The sequence below is a fragment of the Pinus tabuliformis genome, chromosome 6, assembly GCF_031772625.1.
Source record: "Pinus tabuliformis cultivar Carrire ecotype Pingquan chromosome 6, CPIR1, whole genome shotgun sequence".
Taxonomy (NCBI): Eukaryota; Viridiplantae; Streptophyta; class Pinopsida; order Pinales; family Pinaceae; genus Pinus; species Pinus tabuliformis.
In genome coordinates, this window is record NC_142292.1 from 860,652,559 (window position 1) to 860,675,218 (window position 22,660).

General features: G+C 37.5%; 2 protein-coding genes across 13 annotated transcripts; both read left to right on the forward strand.

The window, feature by feature from the left end:
- Positions 1-359: 359 nt before the first annotated feature.
- Positions 360-9,463, forward strand: LOC149261607 (pleiotropic drug resistance protein 1-like; the record flags this gene model as incomplete). The annotated part of the gene is made up of 6 exons (XM_089369930.1): positions 360-706; positions 868-988; positions 8,691-8,779; positions 8,886-8,970; positions 9,151-9,310; positions 9,375-9,463. Coding segments are annotated over exons 1-6 (891 nt in total), but the record flags the coding sequence as incomplete, so codon positions are not given.
- Positions 9,449-16,221, forward strand: LOC149261608 (ABC transporter G family member 35-like). Of its 12 annotated transcripts, none has more exons than XM_089382065.1 (19): positions 9,449-9,469; positions 9,955-10,008; positions 10,102-10,192; positions 10,296-10,597; positions 10,884-11,165; positions 11,255-11,571; positions 11,835-11,995; positions 12,106-12,209; positions 12,308-12,467; positions 12,572-12,692; positions 13,071-13,251; positions 13,361-13,693; positions 13,809-14,099; positions 14,261-14,344; positions 14,461-14,594; positions 14,753-14,980; positions 15,285-15,456; positions 15,542-15,796; positions 15,940-16,221. In XM_089382065.1, the coding sequence occupies exons 1-19, from the start codon at positions 9,464-9,466 to the stop codon at positions 16,204-16,206; spliced, it is 3,543 nt and encodes a 1,180-aa protein (XP_089238191.1). In that variant the 5' UTR covers positions 9,449-9,463; the 3' UTR covers positions 16,207-16,221. The 12 variants fall into 12 exon arrangements, with proteins under 12 accessions (XP_089238191.1, XP_089238213.1, XP_089238200.1 ...); XM_089382087.1 differs by having other exon boundaries at positions 12,572-12,690; positions 13,177-13,251; XM_089382074.1 differs by having other exon boundaries at positions 12,572-12,685; positions 13,094-13,251.
- Positions 16,222-22,660: the final 6,439 nt, after the last annotated feature.

A 22,660-nucleotide genomic window follows, 5' to 3' on the forward strand; every position in this document is an offset into this window, starting at 1 on the left:
TTTGAACAAGTTGATCACGGCAACGGCAATATAGGTGACGTAGTAGAATTCACTGCTACAACGGACCCGCCGTTTATAAAAAAAATCCGTGGCATATTTGCTTCTGCAAGACTTCCCTCATGGCGTAGTTGTGACAGTATTAATTTGAATGGATCACAAATTTATTAGGGCGGATTAGTTGACTTAGGAGAGCGCTGTTCTAGAATCCCATCAAGCATCAGTTTGCTTGTCTCATTCTGTAGTCCTGTAGCTTGATGATCCGGAGATTCAAATATTTGTCCATGGTGGTGGCTTCGCTGCTTCAGTTCTCTTAGGTTTTGTTGCAGAATTTGTTGAAGGAACTGGAGCTCTGCAACGTCATGGCAGTGCCTGTGGGTTTGCAATCAGGCGGGTTGTGGGGATCTGGGCGCAATGCATGGAGTGGCGAAGACGGTGCCTTTTCTGGGTCTTTTGGTAGGAGGAGCATCCACGTGGAGGAGGACGAAGAGGCGCTCAAATGGGCTGCTCTTGAGAAGCTCCCAACTTATGATCGGCTGAGGAAGTCCATTATACACGAAGTTGCAGACACCGGGAGCTTCAGGTATCAGCATGTGGATGTCACATCGCTTTCCAGTGAAATTCGCGAGAAGTTCATTGAGAGAGTGCTGCAGGTGGCGGAAGTAGACAACGAGCGGTTCTTGACGAAGCTCAAACAGAGGATTGACAGGCAAAGCAGATCTAACCTGAGCTTGAGTTTTTTCAATGATAATGTTTAATGATTAAAAGTGTGTTTTTTTTCTAAAATATTTTAAGTTCAAAACTATAAAAGTAGAATTAGAAATTATTTCATGCACCAATTTAATATCTAACTAAACAATAACTTCACAGAGTTGGGATTGCGTTGCCAACGATAGAAGTTCGGTTTGAGCACCTGAACATTGAGGCAGATGCCTGTGTCGGAGGCCGAGCACTTCCTACTCTCTTCAATTTTACTGTCAACATCATCGAGGTGAGGGACTGGACGATATATTTTTGATTTGATTGTTCTGGTCTGGAGGATTCGGAAAGCTAATCCTGCTCGTCAGTCTCACATGGGTAATACCTTGTCCAGTGCAATTGGTTTTGGTTCCCCTTTTCCACGAAAGTACCTCAACACCAAATTTGTTTTTGGCTCCCGTTTTCCATGAAAGTACCTCAACACCAAACTCTGACACCATGTTCGCCCCTGGACAAATTAGGAGTGCAACCCAGGACCTCCATGTTCGCCCTTGGAACCCAGGACCTGCTTTATTTGGAAATGTCATTCAATAACAACACTTTGGATCCCCTTTTCTACAAATGTACGTCAACATCTAATCCTGACACCATGTTCGCCACTGGACAAAGTTCGGAAGGAAACCCAACACTGACACCAGGTTTGCGACTGGACAAAGTTCGGAAGGAAACCCACCACGATAAGCATAAAATCCTATTTCCAGGACTTATTTCGAGCACATTCTGGATTAGGAGGACATTTTGTATTAGGTTTTTTTGGTTATGGTATTTATTAAGTAATAGGCAGTAAGTTAATAATTAGTTTATTGATTTTACATTTTTGTAGTTTATTAAATATTACTTCATCTTTTTTATAAACAAGGTATAATTTTTTTTCACTTAATTATATGTTTTTTTAATATTAAATTGTAGATTATCTATTTAACAATATATTTAACTGAATAATTATTAACTAAATAAATATAGAGTTGTTTTTAATGTGATTTTTTTAAAAAAATTCGATTTATTCTTCCGATTTAATTTGTCTAAAATACGGTAAGAATTCATTGTAATCACAAGTTTGATGGGTAAACTCTGCACAAGAGAAATGCTCTAGGGGTTTTTTAGAGTGCTAAATCCATATATGTAATAAAAAAAAAACAGTTTTAATAACAAAAATCAAAATTTCACCGCAAATTTTTCTGCTGGATTCCGACCAAAAAATCAACCGAAAACTTAAAAAAATAACATTAAAAACAACTCCATTAAATATCTCATATAAAATTTATTTATAATAACCAAACTTACTCCCCCTTAAACCACACTTTAATTGAAACTCTCTAAATATTAAAAACCGCTTTCAACGCAACTTTTTTTTGCATAATCTATTCTAAACAAACCAAACTACTATCCTAACCAAACCAAGCTCCTGCTCCATTTTGATGTGTTTTTCCACCCAGCAAACCAAACAAATACGCTAACCAAACCAAACTCCCGCCCCATTTTGATATGTATTTCCACCAAAGTGTTAAATCTGTTGGAATGTTAATTCCAATTGCAAGTTGCAGACACCGTGCAGGCGGACGTGGACAATGACGGTAGCACGAAACCGCTCCTCCAAAACCACCAGTATATCGGATCGCCTTCGACCAGCAGGTAGTTTCCGTATGTTCGAACCTGATGCAATCAACTGTGAACGCGTGTTCCTCCCTCTACGTCATCATCTCTGACATTTCGGGACGTAATGGTCAGTCATGTAATGGCTCCCGATATCTCCTTCCACCGTCCGATTGTTTCCATCGCTCTCCACCGTCGATTGCTCCAAACCTGCATACGGGCAACATTTAATACTTGCGTGGAGTAATTTGAAGTTTGATTGACCGCCGTAAAACATTCAATGCATAGTTATGTGGTTCGTAAGTGTTTGGTAAAACATTGAATATTAACTACACTAGCGGTATGGGCACATATTATGTGTGTTATTTTTTTAAAAAGGAGCGTTGACCATATGTATTGAAAAACCCACGGTAGTAGAATTTTTTTGTATTAAGTTTTTTTTTATAACGAGCCATAAAAAATATGCTTGTGTTGTGGTATTGTTGCACACGGGAGAGAGGTATGTGCAGCAGCGAAAGTCATGGTATTGCACAGCAGTGCATGAAGAAAAGAAAAGAGGGGGAGCAAAAAGAATGTTTTTTTGTTTTGACCAGAGTGAAGAAAGGTAAATATTGCACAGCATTGCGGGGAGTATATGCATATAATTGTTATTCGTGGAGTTGCATATAAATTTTTTTTCAGCAATATGTGTTAAAAATATTTTTCACAGCAGTGAATGTAAAAGGGGTTTTACAGCAGTAAACCCAGCACAGTAAATTCTCAGGTGGAGACAGAGTTTTGTTTTTTATGGGTGAAAGTAATTTTGGTGAATCCCTCTCAGCAAAAGAGGATGAATGTTGTTTCAGACATTTTATATTTTAATGAATACAAGGATTTTTATGGCTGTGTAATAATCTGTTCTGAGAATTTTTATTAAAAGCTTCCCTGTGCAAAAAGGATCCTGTGGCAGAAGGAAACAGAGCATTGCCTCTGTGGAGTTTATTCTGTTTGTTTTTGGGATTTTCTCAAAAAAACCCCCAACAGTGGTATCGGAGCTGGTCCAGGCTCTTTGACGGTGATAGAGCCAATCCAGGCTCTTTGAAGGTGTCAAAGAAGCTGAAGGAAAGATTCTTGTTGCAGCAGAGAAAGCTTCTCCAGCAGAGTGAAGTCTCAGGCAAAAGAACCCAGGTATTCCTCAAAGTTTTCTTTCTGTGTTGATGTTGAACAAACAGTGAGTCATTTTAAAAACACAGTCAGCTATTTTAAGCATAGTTAAGAATGGCAAGGTCAAAGAAAAAGGTCTCCAAACCTCTTAAAAATGTGTCTCCCTCTTCTACTAAAATAGAAGACAATCTACTTGAAAGCATTCTATTTGAGGCTTCAAAGTTTAATGGAAATTTTGATATGTGGGAAATAAAAATGAGGGTTGTCTTACAGTCTCAAGGGATTGAAATCTGGGAATCAGTGATTGATGATAGCAAGATGGATAGAGAATCCAAGGAGTACAATGCAAAAGCAGAAAAGACAATCTTGGATGGACTGCCTGATTCTATAAAGAAGAAAATAGGAAAATATTCATCAGCAAAGGATATTTGGGACAGACTTCATGACCTTCATGCAAAGGGAGCACTGACCATGACCATCAGTCAAGAAGAAAATTCTGAACCCATCATAAAAGCTGAATGTGAGAAGGTTGACCTCATCAAACTTCAAGTAAAAGAAAGGGATGAAGAGCTCGTCAAGCTTAAGAAAGAGCTTGATCAATGCAAGAGGAAACATCATGAAGAAGTCATATTCATGACAAATCAGTTGAATAAAGCAAAGAAGCAGGAAGACGCCTTGTCAAGTCAACTTGAACAAAGGCACAAGAGAGTGAACAAGCTTGTAGAAGACATTGGACAGTACAAGGTAGAGGTCTCCTCCCTTAAGTCTGAACTACAAGAAGCCAGGAAGCAGGCACAAGAAGCTGAGAAGAAAATGGAGAGCAGTGAAGCAGAAATCTCCAAAATGAAGTCAGAAATTATCTCCCTTAAAATAGTAGCAGCTGAAGCTACTCATAGCAAAGAAGAAACTGAGGAACAACTTGCAAAGAAGAATAATGAGTGTGAAAGATTGGAAGAAGAGATTGTTCTCCTCAAGAAAAAGGTTGAAGAAATGAACAAAATCATGAAGAGCTCTCAAGCCTTGGATGACATGCTCAGCTATCACAGATCCCCATCTGATAAATCAGGACTTGGGTATGTAGGTGAACCCTCAAACAAGAATGAAAATGCTTTAAGCAAAGGAGATGTGAAGAAGGCAGAAAGAAATGGTGATGCTCCTAGTTCCAGCAAAGGCAAGGAGAAAGATCAAGGCTACAATAGAAGAAATCCTACTCCAAGTAGAAAACCAGCTCCAAGAAGAAATGTAGCTGATGTCAAAGAGGCAAGAGGCGATGGTTATCATCAAAGGATCTCAAGGCAGCAAGGCTTCAGAAGTACATCAAGGAAACCTCCATCTCCCAGGTACCAAAGTTCATTTTTTGGTTATTGTTATTCTTGCTCAAACTTTGGTCATATGGCAAAAGACTGTAGAGCATTTCATAGAGATAGATGTTGTAGTCTCCGACAATCTCCAAGAAATAATTTTATAAGAAGAAATCATGAATTCTTATTCATGAACAATGTAGAATGTTTCAAGTGTCATAACATTGGGCATATGGCACGTGATTGTAACTTAACATGGGCTCTTACACAAGCTAGACCCATGCAAAAGAAGAAAGTTACACAAGTATGGAGAAGGAAGGAAATACAGTCTGAAAGCCCCTTGAGCTCCCTAGTTGATCTAAGTTTCTTTTGAGAAAACTTTGCTGAAAGAAGATGATGCATACAGTTAAGGGGAGCCTGTAATTTTTTTTTATCATAATTGCTGAACTGTTTTAACAGTCATTCTTTGATGAAGATCTTGTTATAGGGGAGAGATATGGAATTAAATCTTCCATAAAAGCAGAGAAGAAAAGTCTGCAGGGCATGGAGACTGCGTGGAGGATGTATTGCAGCGCAGCAGAGCGCAAATGAAATTTTTTTTTGTTGTTAATCCCTCTGAAATGTAATATGCAGCAGTGTTGAAAAATGTAATGTTTTTGCTTTGTTTTTTATCACATATGCAATGCAATATGCACAGAAGTGCGGAGAAGGAAAAGGGGCAGCGTTGAAATGTGAAGTGCAGCAGCACGATAAGAAAAATGAGAAGCAGTAGAACGCACAACAGTGTGTGAGTGAAGATGAAGATGAATTCGATGTGAATCATATGCATTTTATATGCATTGTAATGCAAAGCAAGGAGACCCGCACAGCAGTGCGAAGGCAGAACATAGAAGCGTGGAAACTTTTGTGTGTGGAGCACATGGATTAGAATGAACAGCAGTTTGAAATTTTTTTTGTGGAGCACATGCATTGAAATGCATAGCAATGGAATGCAGTTTTCCTTTTATGTAATGTGAGAGAATATACTCACAGCAGAGTGAGTGTAATGCACAGTAGATGGAAATGTTTTGTATTGGCAATGAAAATGCAAAGCAGTGAGAGGAAAATGAGAAGAGGGAAAAACGCAATAGAGCGTAAATGCCCAGTGTTTGAGAATGCAATGAAATTTTTCACACAGCGTTGAATATGAAAAATGCAGCAGCATGAAGTTTTTTTTTGTTATTGATGAAACGAAATGTAATGGGCAGCAGCACATGTAAAAGAAATTTTTCTTTACAACAGTAAATGAAAGTGCAGTGAGTGTGTTGTTCATTGAACCGAAATCCAATATATGCACAACAGTGCATTGTGTAAATAAAAAAAATGAAGACGAAGATTGTGTGAAGCAAGGGTGTAGAAAGGAACAGGGGCAACCCGTGTTAATTTTTTTTTTTTGTGGAGAATGAAGCGCAGCAGCGTGATGATGATTCCTTTTATATGCAAGTAACGCAGTGTAATGAGTGAAACGAAAAGGGCAGCGAATGAAGAAAATAGAATGAGATGCATAGAAGTGCAGTGAGGGTAACGGACACAGCAATGTGAGAAATTTTTACGCACAACAGTGCAAATTGCAGAGGCAACGCAGCAGCGAATAAAAACTCAGGGGATACAGACTCTATGGTTATGGGTATGGACAGCAGTAAATAAGAAAAAGGCAGCAGTGTGATGGCAAGAAGGTGAAGCACAACAGTGCAAAGAAAATGAAACCAGAGAAGTGAGAATGAAGAAATGTGTTTTTACACATCAGTGAAAAGGTGAATGAAGCAAGAGGATTTTTATTTACAGCAGTAAATGTAAGTAAATATTTTTATTACAGCAGTATAAGCAAAACTCTTTTTTACAGCAGTTAATGTAAATGAGATTTTCTACACACCAGCAGTGTAAAATCTCAGGAAGAAAACAGAGTAATATTTTCGGTTGTTTTGGAACTGCATCTAAAGTAGTGTCTGTTTGTAATCCCTCCGTGAGAGGAAGTGAAGTTCTTGTTGAATCCCTCTGTTAAAGAGGAAGGTGCTTTTTCAGCACAGTCATTTTGGTGAATCCCTCTGTCAAGAGGAAGATGTTTTTCAGCATAGTGTTGGTGAATCCCTCTATGTGAGGAAGATATTTTTGTAACAGCAGTGTTGGTGAATCCCTCTATGTGAGGAAGTGTTTGAGTATGTTTGAATGCCCAGCAGTTGAAATTAAAGGGGAGTGTTGGAATGTTAATTCCAACTGCAGGTTGCAGACACCATGCAGGCGGACGTGGACATTGACGGCAGCACGAAACCGCTCCTCCAAAACCACCAGTATATCGGATCTCCTTCGACCAGCAGGTAGTTTCAGTATGTTCGAACCCGATGCAATCAACCGTGAACGCGTGTTCCTCCCTCTACGTCATCATCTCTGACATTTCGGGACGTAATGGTCAGTCATGTAATGGCTCCCGATATCTCTGTCCACCGTCCGATTGTTTCCATCGCTCTCCACCGTCGATTGCTCCAAACCTGCATACGGACAACATTTAATACTTGCGTGGAGTAATTTGAAGTTTGATTGACCGCCGTAAAACATTCAATGCATAGTTATGTGGTTTGTAAGTGTTTGGTAAAACATTGAATATTAACTACACTAGCGGTATGGGCACATATTATGTGTGTTATTTTTTAAAAAAGGAGCGTTGACCATATGTATTGAAAAACCCACGGTAGTAGAATTTTTTTTTGTATTAAGGTTTTTTTTATAACGAGCCATAAAAAATATGCTTGTGTTGTGGTATTGTTGCACACGGGAGAGAGGTATGTGCAGCAGCGAAAGTCATGGTATTGCACAGCAGTGCATGAAGAAAAGAAAAGAGGGGGAGCAGCAAGAATGTTTTTTTGTTTTGACTAGAGTGAAGCAAGGTAAATATTGCACAGCAGTGCGGGGAGTATATGCATATAATTGTTATTTGTGGAGCTGCAAATAAATTTTTTTTCAGCAGTATGTGTTAAAAATATTTTTCACAGCAGTGAATGTAAAAGGGGTTTTACAGCAGTAAACCCAGCACAGTAAATTCTCAGGTGGAGACAGAGTTTTGTTTTTGATGGGTGAAAGTAATTTTGGTGTCCCTCTCACCAAAAGAGGATGAATGTTGTTTCAGGCATTTTATATTTTAATGAATATAAGGATTTTTATGGCTGTGTAATACTCTGTTCTGAGAATTTTTATTAAAAGCTTCCATGTGCAAAAAGGATTCTGTGGCAGAAGGAAACAGAGCATTGCCTCTGTGGAGTTTATTCTGTTTGTTTTTGGGATTTTCTCAGAAAAACCCCCAACAAAATCTATTTATTTATCTCTACTTTACAATAAAAAATATAAAACCAATAATATCAAAGTGTCATGAAAAAAAGGTGAGGATAAAACCAATACTATCAAAGTGTCAAAGAGCAAACCAAAAATTGCCATCAATGTGTTAGATCCATTTATTTATATCTGCTGGTCAATACCAAAAAAGACCAGCCGTTTCCACCCTTGAGGCTATTCTGTTTTCTGCTACCTTCAAGAAATATTCAGTCGAGGCCACGTAAAAATTCACTTTGTTATATCATTGATGATTACATTACAATTAGGTTGTGGCTTAGTGTTTGTGATAAAGTGTTCCAGTAAAAAGAGTTGAGGTTCAAATCTCAGCAGGTGCAGTAAATGCTTTCAGATAAGAACAGTGACATCTAGGACAGCAAATTCTATGCTTTCAGATTAGAACAGAGAGATCCAAGACACTCTAATGGAAACCGTCCTGGAATAAGATTCAATACCCAATTGACATGGAGTAGGAATGAAATTGGCAATTTTGACAACTTGCCATTTGACAGCATCAAAAATGTTTTTATTGTCCAGGGATTTCTTAACTACATGAAGATCTTGCGGTCAAAGAGGATGACTCTAACAATTCTCCATGATATCAGTGGCATCATCAAGCCTTCTCGGTAAGTTTTTCATATGGTCTTTTTTCCTAGCTAGAAGATGTACAGCATATGTCACCCGTTTTCAGACACAATCTCAATACATTTGAAACGTCATTGGACTGTTCAGAATGACACTTCTTCTTGGTCCACCTGGTGCTGGAAAAACAACATTGCTAACAACACTGGCTGGAAACCCTGATCGTGATCTCAAAGTAAGTTTAGAATCTATTCTAATAAGACATTACTGTAAGAATTGCAATCCAAATTTTAAATAAGCAGTTTCGACATTATTGTTTACTATAGAATGTGCCTAGTTTTTATATTGTTCGTATTTTGTTTCATGAAAGTAATTTTATTTCTTACAGAGGCATTGTTTCCTTTTGCTTTTACAGGTCACCGGAAATGTAACGTACAATGGGCACTCATTAAATGAATTTGTGCCTCAAAGAACATCTGCTTATATTAGCCAGCACGACTTGCACCTTGCAGAGATGACAGTAAGGGAAACAATGGATTTCTCAGCGCGTTGTCAAGGTGTAGGAGCAAAATACGGTGAGTGTTTGTTTAGTTTTCTCCCAAGATCACACCCATTTTACTTTGAATATTGACCACCTGTTTATGCATTGCTTTCCAGAGCTGCTGCAAGAACTTTTAAGACGTGAAAAGCAGGCCGGCATCAAGCCGGATTTTGATGTTGATATTTTCATGAAGGTAGGCATTTCTGCTAATGAGTGGTGCTATTCAGTGCTTCAATTAATTCTTGAAGACTCTTGTCTCATCCATGGGGTTTTGGTTTGATGCAAAGGCTGGGTGTTTAGTATCACGATTCAAATTTCAAATCCTGACATACATGTTTTGCCCTTGGTGGGCCCTTCTTGTTTGTTCAACCTGGTGAACAATATATATATAGAGTTATATTTTCATTAATGGGTAGGTAGTATATATTACTTGTTTGCTGGTGGGTACTAATGGAGAGATAGTTCTATATTGGTTATTAATGGAGAGATAGCTCCATATATATGGGTTGCAGTCAATAATTTACTCGATTAAATATGACCAATGACATATACTATCAACTGACATTAATGGATAAATAACTCCATATATGTTGTTGCAGTAGCTGTATTTTCCCTGCTGAAACAGGGCCAAGAAAAACTTTCATTTATTGTGGAACATAATTTTTCTTATTGATGCAGGAAACTTCCATTGAGGGACAACGGACTAGCCTTGTCACGGACTATGTGTTAAAGGTTATTCTTCAAAAACTTTCGGATAAAAATGCATTAGGATTTTAAGGCATGCAGATTATTCACATATGCTGCCGTGTCTTTGATTTCTTTCAGATTCTGGGCTTGGACATTTGTGCAGACACCATTGTTGGAAATCAGATGCGCCGTGGAATCTCTGGAGGCCAGAGGAAGAGAGTTACCACAGGTGGTCTAAGCAGGAATAGTTCTTTGGCACCACTGTAAATTTGCATTTGCATAACATGGTAGTGCCAAAGCAATTGTCTGATTGTTTGACAAGATCTGTGCAGGAGAAATGTTGGTCGGTCGTGCAAGAGCTTTTTTCATGGATGAAATTTCAACAGGATTGGACAGTGCTACAACTTTCCAGATTATCAAGTGTTTCCGCCAAATTATCCATCTCTTGGATGCGACAATGTTGATCTCTCTTCTACAACCTGCCCCTGAAACATATGAGCTATTTGATGATATCATCATACTGTCTGAAGGAGAGGTGGTTTATCAAGGACCTCGAGAATCTGTTCTTGATTTCTTCGAGTCCATGGGCTTCAAGTGCCCAGACAGAAAAGCGGTTGCTGATTTCTTACAGGAAGTAAGTATCATTTCTGATACAATTATGTTTTGTCCGATGGTTTCAGAGTACTAGTTGCAAACTACCATCTAGATCTCAAAGCCAAAATATTTACAGAATTTTCACAGATGAAATGTCTGGATTCTACAGCTTGATAATCTTTGTGAGCTCTGGCTCACCATGGTTCCTTTTTGTCCATTCACCACATTAGTGATTAAATGGATTGTTTAAATCTTCGTCGAAAAGATAGCTCGTTAAATTTCACTTAATTAATTACATTTGCGGTGGAGCGACTTGAATTTTACAGGTGACCTCGAGAAAAGATCAAGAGCAGTATTGGGCACTTGAAGGCCAACCATACCGTTACGTATCTGTCAAACAATTTGCAGAGGCCTTTCATTCATTTCATGTTGGCAATGATCTTTCAGAAGAGTTATCACACCCATATGATAGAAAAAAGAGCCATCCCGCTGCTCTTACATCTTCTAAGTATGGTGTCAGTAAAATAAACATATTCAAAGCCTGCTTCGCCAGAGAATGGATGCTTATAAAGAGAAATTCTTTTGTATATATATTCAAAACAGGACAGGTGAGTTGGGACCCAAATTATGAGGAGTGCCATTTTTTAATTCACTTATTGGAGAAAAGAAGTATGAATGCTGACAAACAAATTTGCAGATTGTAGTTGTAGGGATACTCACAATGACCATGTTTTTCCGCACGGAAATGCATCAGCGAAATATTGATGATGGAAACCTGTACATGGGAGCTCTTTTCTTTGGACTCATCCATGTAATGTTCAATGGTTTCCCAGAATTATCGATGACAGTTAGCCGCCTTCCAGTTTTCTACAAGCAAAGAGACTTTCTGTTTTATCCATGTTGGGCTTTTGCTTTACCAACATGGATAGTGAGGATTCCACTCTCTGTGGTAGAAGCAGCCATTTGGGTTTGTGTTACATACTATGTTATCGGTTTTGCACCAGAGGCCGAGAGGTAATTCTTTTAGCCTCCGTACCTCAATGAATTTCTATATCCTAATTTCATTAAACATGGATAGAAGCATAAGAAATCTTACAGGTTAATTAATCGGTTGATGTATGAAAGGGTCTATGAATGGAAACAAAGTCTAACATTCTCTGCCTCCAAATTATCCCTATGAGAAAAGAAAATTGAAGCAGGCACGTCAAAATTGTTTGCATTGTCAGAACACTGAAATATGAAACGAATAATCAAGGAGATTGCCTTCATTGTTGCAGGTTCCTTAAGCAATTCTTCGTCCTCTTTGTGATCCATCAAATGTCGTTGGCACTTTTTAAATTCATAGCCTCATTGGGTCGGAACATGATTGTCTCACAAACATTTGGATCATTTGCTTTGCTTATTGTGTTTGTTCTTGGAGGATTTGTGCTATCAAGAGGTATGTGACAATATAGCATATGCAAAAATAATATTTACTCCAAAGAAAAATACTTTATGGCAATCTTGGGTTACAAGAAATGCTTGACTTTATTCATGTTTCTGGAACAGAGAGTATACCTAGCTGGTGGATTTGGGCATACTGGTGCTCACCGATGTCCTATGGCCAAAATGCCATAGCTGTGAATGAATTTCTGGCTCCCAGATGGGACAAAGTACGTGTTATCATGTCCTAATTGAGTGTTCTATCATCATAATCTAGGAAAGAAATATTGAGTATTGCCTTTCATCTCAACAATTAATCTTTGTGCAGCCTGTCAGTAAAAGCTCCAATGAAACAATTGGACGTGCAGTATTAGAATCTCGTGGAATATTTGCTGAAGATAAATTTTATTGGATTGGCATTGGAGCATCAATCGGGTTCTCTGTACTTTTCAACATTCTCTTCATTGTTGCTTTAGCGTATCTTAACCGTAAGTCTGGCATCCTATTATAAGATTTGGTTTGTGCTACTGTTTCTCTCACATTCAAATTTTATACAAAGAGTGACACATCATAAAATCCGCTCCGATTACAGCTTTAGGGCAATCACAGGCTGTTATATATGAAGATGCTATTGAAGAGAAGCAAGCAAACAGAACTGGAGAAAGCAACCATTCTGTTCAACTGACATCTCAAAGAAGGTCCAGTGGTAAGGCATGAGCTCTCCAGAAATAATTTTAGTAATGTGAATATTTTAATCCATTGCTCACAGCTTGGAGTGCATTGTAAATGGAAAGGATGCTGATTGTAACTGATTAGAATCTTGCAATAGACAACGAAGTGAGAAACTTGAATGAACTACATAACTTCTCTGTAGCACCTTGTCTCAGACAACTGAGTGGGAGACATTGGAAAACCTTTGTGCTGATCTTGAATTAGACTCAAAAGCACTGTTTTTGGTTTTGCTTGAAAGGAAAGATGAAAATATTGAACTATAAAGATTGCAATCTATAAAACTATATAACCAGTCACATCCAAAGCTTTAAAAGTTTATGAGAAAAACAGGCACTATTCTTTCATAGATTTAATAATTTTGTCAGTCATTTTTACTTGTCAGAGAGGAGAGATAATCTAACCTCTAAAGACAATTCTACACCCGATGGAGAAATCAGTGTCACTCATGCCTCGACACAACAGAAGAAAGGAATGATCCTTCCTTTCAGGCCATTGTCGATGTCTTTTGAGAACATAAACTATTATGTTGACATGCCACCGGTATGTGTATGTACAAATCATTCAATTGGATTGATAATCTGCCAGTGGTTTGACATACCCAGGTTCTCTTCAATGGAATATCTGGAACTAATGTTTAGTTTCGTAACAGGAGATGAAAAGTGAAGGGTTGGGTCACGACAGGCTACAACTCCTTTCCAATGTAAGTGGATCCTTTAGACCAGGGGTACTTACAGCCCTGATGGGAGTTAGCGGTGCTGGAAAAACTACCCTAATGGATGTCTTGGCTGGAAGAAAAACAGGGGGCTATATAGAAGGGAATATAAGCATCTCTGGATTCCCTAAGAAGCAAGAAACCTTTGCTCGCATCTCAGGGTACTGTGAACAAAATGATATCCACTCTCCAAATGTCACAGTCTTTGAATCACTCGTGTATTCTGCATGGCTCCGTCTTCCTTGCGAGGTTGACGAGAAAACTAGAATGGTTTGTCTAAATTTCTCCCCTTTGCATGCAGTTCTTCAAAGTGGAGATATTTCTTACTAATGAGACTCTGCAAGCAGCTTTTACTCACAGATTTTTGCTGTTACAATAAGTGCAGATGTTTGTGACAGAAGTCATGGAGCTCGTAGAGCTCACTCCTCTGAGAGATGCTCTTGTAGGGCTTCCTGGAGTGACAGGTCTTTCTACAGAGCAAAGGAAGAGACTTACCATAGCAGTGGAACTAGTTGCCAACCCTTCTATAATCTTCATGGATGAGCCAACTTCAGGACTAGATGCCCGTGCTGCGGCAATTGTTATGCGTACTGTTCGCAACACAGTCAATACAGGTCGAACTGTTGTTTGTACCATCCATCAGCCCAGCATTGATATCTTTGAAGCTTTTGATGAGGTGAATTCAAATACTTTCATGGTCAATCTATGCAATGTGAAACAAAAGGCCTACTCTATGTTTCTTTGTTTGGCTTAAGAAAAATGAAGGGTTGCAAAGGGCTAGAACAAGTCAGGGAATAATTGCTAAATTTTCAGTTTTATTGATTTGCTAAACTGCAGCTCTTGCTCCTGAAAAGGGGTGGCCAAACGATCTATGCGGGTCCTGTGGGTCATTATTCTCATAAACTCATTGAGTATTTTGAGGTATAACTGATTTTTTATTCCGTGTATTATAAGCTATTTAGTAATCGATTGCCCTTGTCATTATCAATCCATGGTTGGAAAGAATGATCTTGTCCGATTCTTGGTTGTTTGACCAGGCTGTTCCAGGAATACCACAGATTCGTGAAGTATACAATCCAGCGACATGGGCGCTGGAAGTGAGTTCCATAGCTGCTGAGGAAAAACTTGGTGTAGAGTTTGCTGAGATCTACAGAAAATCAGCACTCTATGAGTATGTCTAACATAATTGTAGGAATTTGTTTGAGAACTTAGAGCTTTTTTTATTGTGCATCTCTAATTTTGTTACCCTATCGTCGTAACATAATTTCTCCCAAGAAACTGTAATACTTTTAAAATCCTTATTTGACAGTTATGTTGTTCTGCTTTCAGATGGAATCAAGCCCTTATTCAAGAGCTAAGCACCCCTGCTCCTGGCTCGCAGGATCTGAGTTTTCCAACACAGTATGCACAGTCCTTCAAGGTTCAGTGTGTGGCATGCCTTTGGAAGCAACATTGGTCATATTGGAGGAATCCACACTATAATGTTGTGCGTTTTTTCTTCACTACAGTGGTTGCCCTACTGTTTGGGACCATCTTTTGGGACCTTGGAACAAAGAGGTTGGGCACTCTCTTGACAGGCATAATAGACTTATTTGCAAAACTGGTCCCGCCTCAATTTGACATTTTGTTTTCTCTATCATTGATTAGTTTATTATCTATTACATATTTGAGTCAACAGAGTCACTTAGCATATTGAGAAATCAGTCTGACATATGTTTTCCAAGTGAACTTACAGTCTTTATTTGTTCCCTTGAAAACTATTTTATCGTTCTCTGTAAGCAGAGAAAATTGTGTGTTCTCTTAACGCCTTTTGCCTCAACTGCTCAATGTCGTCTAAGTATTCTTCGATGTTCTTTTACAGAGGTAAACAACAAGATCTAATGAATATTATGGGATCAATGTACAGTGCTGTACTTTTCCTTGGTGTTAGCAATTCATCGAGTGTCCAGCCAGTCGTCGAGGTTGAACGAACTGTCTTTTACAGAGAAAAGGCCGCTGGAATGTATTCAGCACTCCCTTATGCCCTTGCACAGGTAATCTAAATGTCAACAGCTAGTGAGATTATAGTTTTGTTATGCAGATCAATTGACCGAATGACCATCCTTGTTATCACTACAGGTGGCAATTGAGGTGCCCTATGTTCTGGTACAGTCTGTAATCTATGCCATCTTGGTCTATTCTATGATTTCTTTCAAGTGGACAGCTGTTAAATTCTTCTGGTTCCTCTTCTTCATGTTTTTCACTTTTCTATACTATACCTATTATGGAATGATGTCGGTAGCCTTGACCCCAAGTTACCATATTGCTGCGATCATTTCATCAGCTTTTTATTCTGGATGGAATCTCTTCTGTGGTTTCATTATCCCTCGACCTGTAAGGCCATATTTTCAACTCTTGATCTGTCCATCAATTTTTCCTTCCAGCAACTATTTGAATTTCAATCTAGACTGCAATTAACAATGCCCCTGTTGAGTGGTCCTAATACATTCAATTTTCTGGTTATGTTTTGAAAACAGAAAATGCCCGTATGGTGGAGATGGTACACCTGGGCAACCCCTGTTTCTTGGACGCTCTATGGTCTGATTGCTTCACAGTTGGGTGATGTAGAAACAGAGATGGAGACAACAGAGGGGAAAGTGAAGGTGTCCACATTCATAAAATCATATTTTGGGATGAGACACTACTTTTTGGGAATTGTAGCACTGGTGCTCGTTTGTATCCCTGTTGTCTTTGCTTTGTTGTTTGCCCTGTCCATCAAATACCTCAACTTCCAAAAAAGATAGAAATCACATCACATGCTCATCAGATATATTTTATGTTATTTTTCGTTGATAAGGCTGCGTTAGCTGAAGTGTATACAGGCAACCACATGATTCAGTTACAGTGATATGAATCTGAGTATACAGGCAACCATATGATTCAGTTACACTGATAAGAATCTATGTCATTGAAAGCCTTTGTTCTTTATGATTATGCTGTTGTAACCAATGCCATCTTTGGGTTTCGAATTGTTAGTAGGATGTTATCTTATAGCCTGGCTGTTCCTATAAACACAGCAACATGGTCCAAGATATGTTGTTCTGCGAGAGTAACCTGAAATATTTGACTCCACTAATAACTTTGCAATATCACACTGGTTATACGTTACTTTCATAAACTCATTACTCATTTATATCAGATAGTCTTTCAACTGAGAGCATCTTAGGAATAACCCTATCGATCCATCTTTATCGTAATTGATGCATTCCATTCAAAATTAGATTCAGATTCATCATACAAACGAAAATTACATTATTATAAATCCAGTTTAATGTCTAATATCCGGTTTCTTCAATTTTGTTAAACTGTTCAATATCTTATTTTAAATTTTGTTAAATTTTATTTCATTTTAAAAAAGAAACTTTGAATTTCACTTATGCGAATTTAATATCTGGTTTCAAATTTTAAAAGTGGTGTAAATAATTTCATATTTATTCTTATTGTAAATAAAATGATATGTTTTAAGATGTATGTTTTGAAAAAAATAATTTTCAAAATGGCTTCTCATGTGAACTTTGTTAAAATTATATATAATTTAAAAGCACAAATATGAGGTATTATTAATTTTAAATAAAAATAAAGATTTGGTTTGTTGATAAAATTACAGTATATTAAGTTAACATATTATATTTTTATTTATAATCTAATATGTTTCATATATAATTATATAAAGGCTTGAAGCCAAATATAATTCGGCATAATTTCTAAAATTGTACTATTTAAATCAAATAAAATCTTTATTATGGTGTCATACTCCTATTTTGAAATTTGTACCTTAATATTTAATAATAATAAAAACCTGTATTATATAATATATTTGTTTTAGATGTGAGAATCACTTCTCTAAAATATAAAGATAATTTATTATAACATTGACACTCAAACGATTGTCTACAATAAATAGTTTTAATATTGGAATTTAATTTTGTTTTTATATTTATTTATTTTTATTTTTTTCAAATAATTAGAATTTGTAAATATAAATTGTTTTATTTTTTTATCAAATAATTTATTTTTTATGATTTTAAATATGGATTTGATTAAAAAAACACCATGCTAACTCGCATAAAACTTTCACAATGTTTAAGATAAATTTTGATAATGTACATTGAATTACCTTGATCAAATAATATTACATATATACATGAAGTGTTGTCTTAAGATACGTAAATTGTCTTGGACACACAATCAATTGGTTGAGAGGATATCTCAACGACACGTCAATCTAGGAAACAAATAGTTCTAAACAACTCCTAGAGAATAGGAACAAACTCCTTTACATAGAAAGAATCACACCTAATACAAGTAGGAATTATATTTTCCAAGTTGCCCCTTTAATGACTACTTGTCTCGATCTCAACCAACAAAGTCTAACTGTGGTCCTGGTGCTTACAAACATGATCAAAAAAAGAATATGTTGACGTCCATATAAAGGATCAACCATCTATCGGAATGCATGAGTACCAACCGCTGCAACCGCAAGTCTACTAGGATGTCCTTCATGTACATGGTTCAATCCACCATTACCTACTTACGTGTACCAGTACGTGTAAATCCCCCTCCATTATCACCATCGTCATGGCTTTTCTCGGATTACCCATAACCATGCTCTAGGTGCTAGTGGCTTACCCTAAACCATGCCCAGGGTTTTGTTGGCTGACCCTAAACCATGCCTATAGGAACCCTTGTCCACCTCACTCTCACACGTGCACAAACCTACACTTCCAAAGTGGTTTTAAGATTACCACAAACTTTATGGGGTACACATACCTTATAAGGCTAACAACACAACTTCAAGTACATAATATTACAAACTTTTCCAAGACCACTACAAAACATCATAGACTTACTTACAATTAAGATGTGTGACTCATAATACAACATGTTGGGGAGTCTATTCCACAAATTCACACAAACTTTCACTTTATTGTCTATCATCCTTCAATCTTTGATGCTACTTCAACATCTATCCTCTAATATCATCTTTATTAAAAAAAGTTGTCCTTATCATTCAAATAAATACTCTATTGTTGAAATGGTCAATTCCAAGGAAAACTAATTCGTTACCATAGTTAGATTAGTAAATTAGCTAGACTAATTTCACTTCAATTACAAATGATAAAATAAACTTAACATGCACAACTTATAACCTGCAGCATCTAACAAAACTTTGACATGAATGGATGCAAAACCAATATTTGGGTAAGTTAAGTTGCCACGTATTCGAACCAGATTTTTCTTGGATTCGTTCACCATGGAATTGAATGCAGTAGAACCAGATCAGTTGCTAGGTTGTGCAAAAATTCGATGGACAGTGAAAGACCTCCACAGACCCTTCCTCATTCGTTGAGTCATCTCTGCCAAGTAGCAATTCATATCAGAATAACACGTTTGTCTAAAAAAATGGCAGAAAAGTGAATATTTTCAGAAGATCCATTGGTCTTGGGTGTAACATTTCTTAATTGTTCAAGTCTTCTCTTACATTCGATAGCAAGAAAATAAAAGAGTTGGAGTGTTGGCATGGAAGAGACTGTGCAGCGCAGTGTTGAACATTGACTGTGATGGAGCGTTGAAGGCAACATTAAAACACAGTTAAAGGCAGGGCAAGCCTGACGCAGAAGGAGGCCGTGAGAAGGATGAATTGTTGAAGGCTGTGAGAGGTCGAGTTGAATTGTGATAAAAACAAAAGAGACAAAATATATAAACTATATATAAACTTGGCTCTCCAGGTGAGATACCTGGAGAGTGTACAAACACTCATACATGCCCTATATTTCATTGAGTCAGATGAGCCTCAAATATATAGGCTTTCACAATATCGGGTGGTTTGAACCACTCCCTATCAAATAGGATCTCAATCCTATTCTAAAGCAACAAACACTTAAACATAGAAAAACTAACTTTCTCCATTAATGCTAACACTCCCCCTTAATGGAGAAAGGGTTCACTAAAAAAACTCAAATGACATATGACACCTGCTGGTCTTAGTCTCATATAGGCTTACAATGGTAAAAGATAGAGCTTTCATTTTTGTCTTCTTGCAGCAGAGCCCATACTTGTTCATTTGTAGATGAAGCTTCATCTTCACTTTCTTTTCCATAAGAAAATGATGGAGCTTCACCTCCTTTTTACGTTTTCTCCCTCTCCGGAGAAACACATGAACTCTTATCCTCCTCTTCGAGTATCTACTAACATTCTTTGCATTTGATGTTGCAGGTTCTTGGGGTTCTTCAATTGCTTCTTCTTGTCTCCCAATATATACACAAAAAACAATGTTAGATTTATAAAGAGGACCACATTTACTTTTATCTTCCTGCTCCTTCAGGAGAGCTTTCATTTCTTCATCTCTCCCTACTCCATCCCTTTTTGCTATCATAGTTATGCCTTCAGCCTCTTCACTCAGTTCTATTGTTGCAAGCATGTTCTGCATTTGATCTGTATGTGAAGATAGACCTTCCTTCTCACCAAACAGTAATTCATCAATAAGATGTTTTTCAATCATCAAATTGATCCACTCATCATGAGGTATATAAGTCTCATCAAACTTAATTTTTGCATTTGGAAAACTTTCAGGTTCTACAATAATGGATGTGTTTTCATCATCACAAGTTTCAGTTACAGACACACATTCATCACCCATCATTGCATCTTCAGTTTCACAATCAAATATGGGATCATTTTCAAGAGCAATATCTTTAGCATCATTGCCCTCATTCAAACAGTATTTCATTTCTAAAACATCCCATAAGAATTTTGTACTAAGAATCTCTCCATATTCATATATTATGTTGAGTATGATGTTGTCATCTAATGCAGATGTTATAAGACTTAATGCTGATGCATCTCCACTATCATTAATAACATCTTCAACATAATCCAGTAAATTTACCTTCCATAGTACTGTTTTTATTTCATTTGCCCATATTTCATAATTCATACCTAAAAAAGACGGTAAATCTGGCATTAACCATTTAATAATCTCACCAAATTCCAAATCTGCATCTTGATCAGCTACTAGTCCATCACCATCAAACTCGAACACATCACTAAATTCAGCAAAACAATATTTTGCATTTCTCTTTTGATGCTGTTGGATATTTTTCAATGGAGAAAATACCAAAAACCAAATAAAATTCACCACACAGAGGCAATGCTCTGTTTTACCTCCACAGGATCTTCTTGTGCACAGACAGCTTAATTTTTTTACTGAGGAACAGAGTATTTCACCATAAAAGATTTCTATTCATTAAAACAAAAAAAAATTCACTCTGTCTTCATACAAGAATTTACACTGCTGGAAAATTCCCAATAACTTTTACTGCTGTAAAACCTCCATTCACATTTACTGGTGTAAAACACTTTTACATACTGCTGTAAAAACAAAACTTACAGAGTTACCAAAAAAGGAACACGCACCACCATTTTCTTTATGCACTGCTTGTGCAAAAACCACACATGGTTTTCTTACACTTTTGTTTTACAATACCTGACAAGAGCATTACAATCTGTTCCTTATGATTGTGCATACAACTCTCTGTTCTATTTCGCTGCTGCGAACACACACACATTTTTCTTCCCGTGTGTCATACATAAAAAAATTAACACATAAAAACATGCCTATTAAAACATACAACTAACACACATAAAAAAAACTTTACGTGCCGTAAAAAAACATGAAACGTATACCATATGGGACATATATCCATAATCAAAATTAAAGCCTCCACCTAATATCTACGAAGACACATTAAAGACCATTGATTCCACTACGGCGGTCAACGGAAAAATCATTCACTCCACGCAACAATCGATTTGACATGGGCCCGTGCACCTTCCGGAGATCAACGGCGGAGATTTCGTGCCCAGATCACTTGGCTGATCCAACGAGGTTCGCACACCAACCTCGGGCAAAACAAACGAACTTTACTGTCCGGGGAAAATGGTTTTGGGGGGTTCGTACAAGAGACGCGTGGCGGCAGGTGAGAGTGTTCGGAGGGCTCCAAGGAAAAACAGCCTTTGCCAAAAGGCGGTGCGAACAAGATAGGTGGTTTTGTTTGGTGGTTTTCAGCTGCGTTGAAATTACACATTTAACACTCCCCTTTAATTTCAACAGCTGGGCATTCAGTCATACCCAAACATTTCCTCAAAAATTCAAAGCTCTTCTGAACTAGTGGCTTTGTCAAGATGTCTGCAACCTGTTCTTGGGTCCTGCAATGTTCTAGGACAATTTCTCCATTGTTCACTAACTCTCTGATGTAGTGAAACCTTGTATCAATGTGTTTCGTTCTCTTATGAAACACTGAATTCTTTGACAAAGCAATAGCAGAGCTATTGTCACAAAAGACCACTGTCGCTTTTGCCTGCTCCTCGCCTAAGCTTCTCAACATTCTTCTCATCCATACTGCCTGACATGCTGCTGCTGTCGCTGCCACATATTCTGCCTCTGCTGTAGATAATGCTACAATGGACTGCTTCTTAGAAGCCCATGAAATGGCTCCTGAACCCATGTTAAAAACATAACCGGAAGTGCTCTTCCGATCATCTACACTTCCAGCCCAATCGCTATCTGTGTACCCAACCAAATCTGAATGTTCTGAGGCATGATATAGAATTCCAAACATTTTGGTACCTTTGACATACCTCAAAATTCTCTTTGCTGCCTGCCAATGTGCCTCCTTCGGCCTTTCCATGAACCTGGAAATTAAACTAACAGCATACATTAAATCAGGCCTAGTTGCTGTTAAATACATAAGGCTGCCCACAATGCTTTTATACAAACTAGGATCAAAATCCTTGCTGCTGTCCTCTCTGCTGAGTTTTAATCCCATCACTGTGGGAGTGATTGCTGCCTTGCATTCTTCCATCTTAAATCTGCCCAAAACTTGATTTACATATCTTGCTTGACATATAAAACTTCCTTTTTCATTTTGATCTACTTCTATGCCTAAGAAGTATCTCAAGAAACCCATGTCAGTCATTTCAAATTCATTCTTCATGACTGATTTAAAATTCTCAATAAGATAAATATCATTTCCAGTGAAAATAACATCATCTACATACAAGACAACAATTAAAATTTTACCATCATTTTCCTTGATGTAGACTGTGGGTTCTCCTTCACATTTGTCAAATTCATTCTCCAATAGATATGAATCTATCCTGCTGTACCATGCTCTTGGCGCTTGCTTCAGCCCATAA

Coding starts and splice junctions, on each gene's coding strand:
- LOC149261608 (XM_089382062.1), top strand. Junction 12,468..12,571: donor TGCTTTAGCGTATCTTAACC/GTAAGTCTGGCA, acceptor CTCCGATTACAG/CTTTAGGGCAATCACAGGCT. Junction 15,797..15,939: donor GTTTCATTATCCCTCGACCT/GTAAGGCCATAT, acceptor TTTTGAAAACAG/AAAATGCCCGTATGGTGGAG.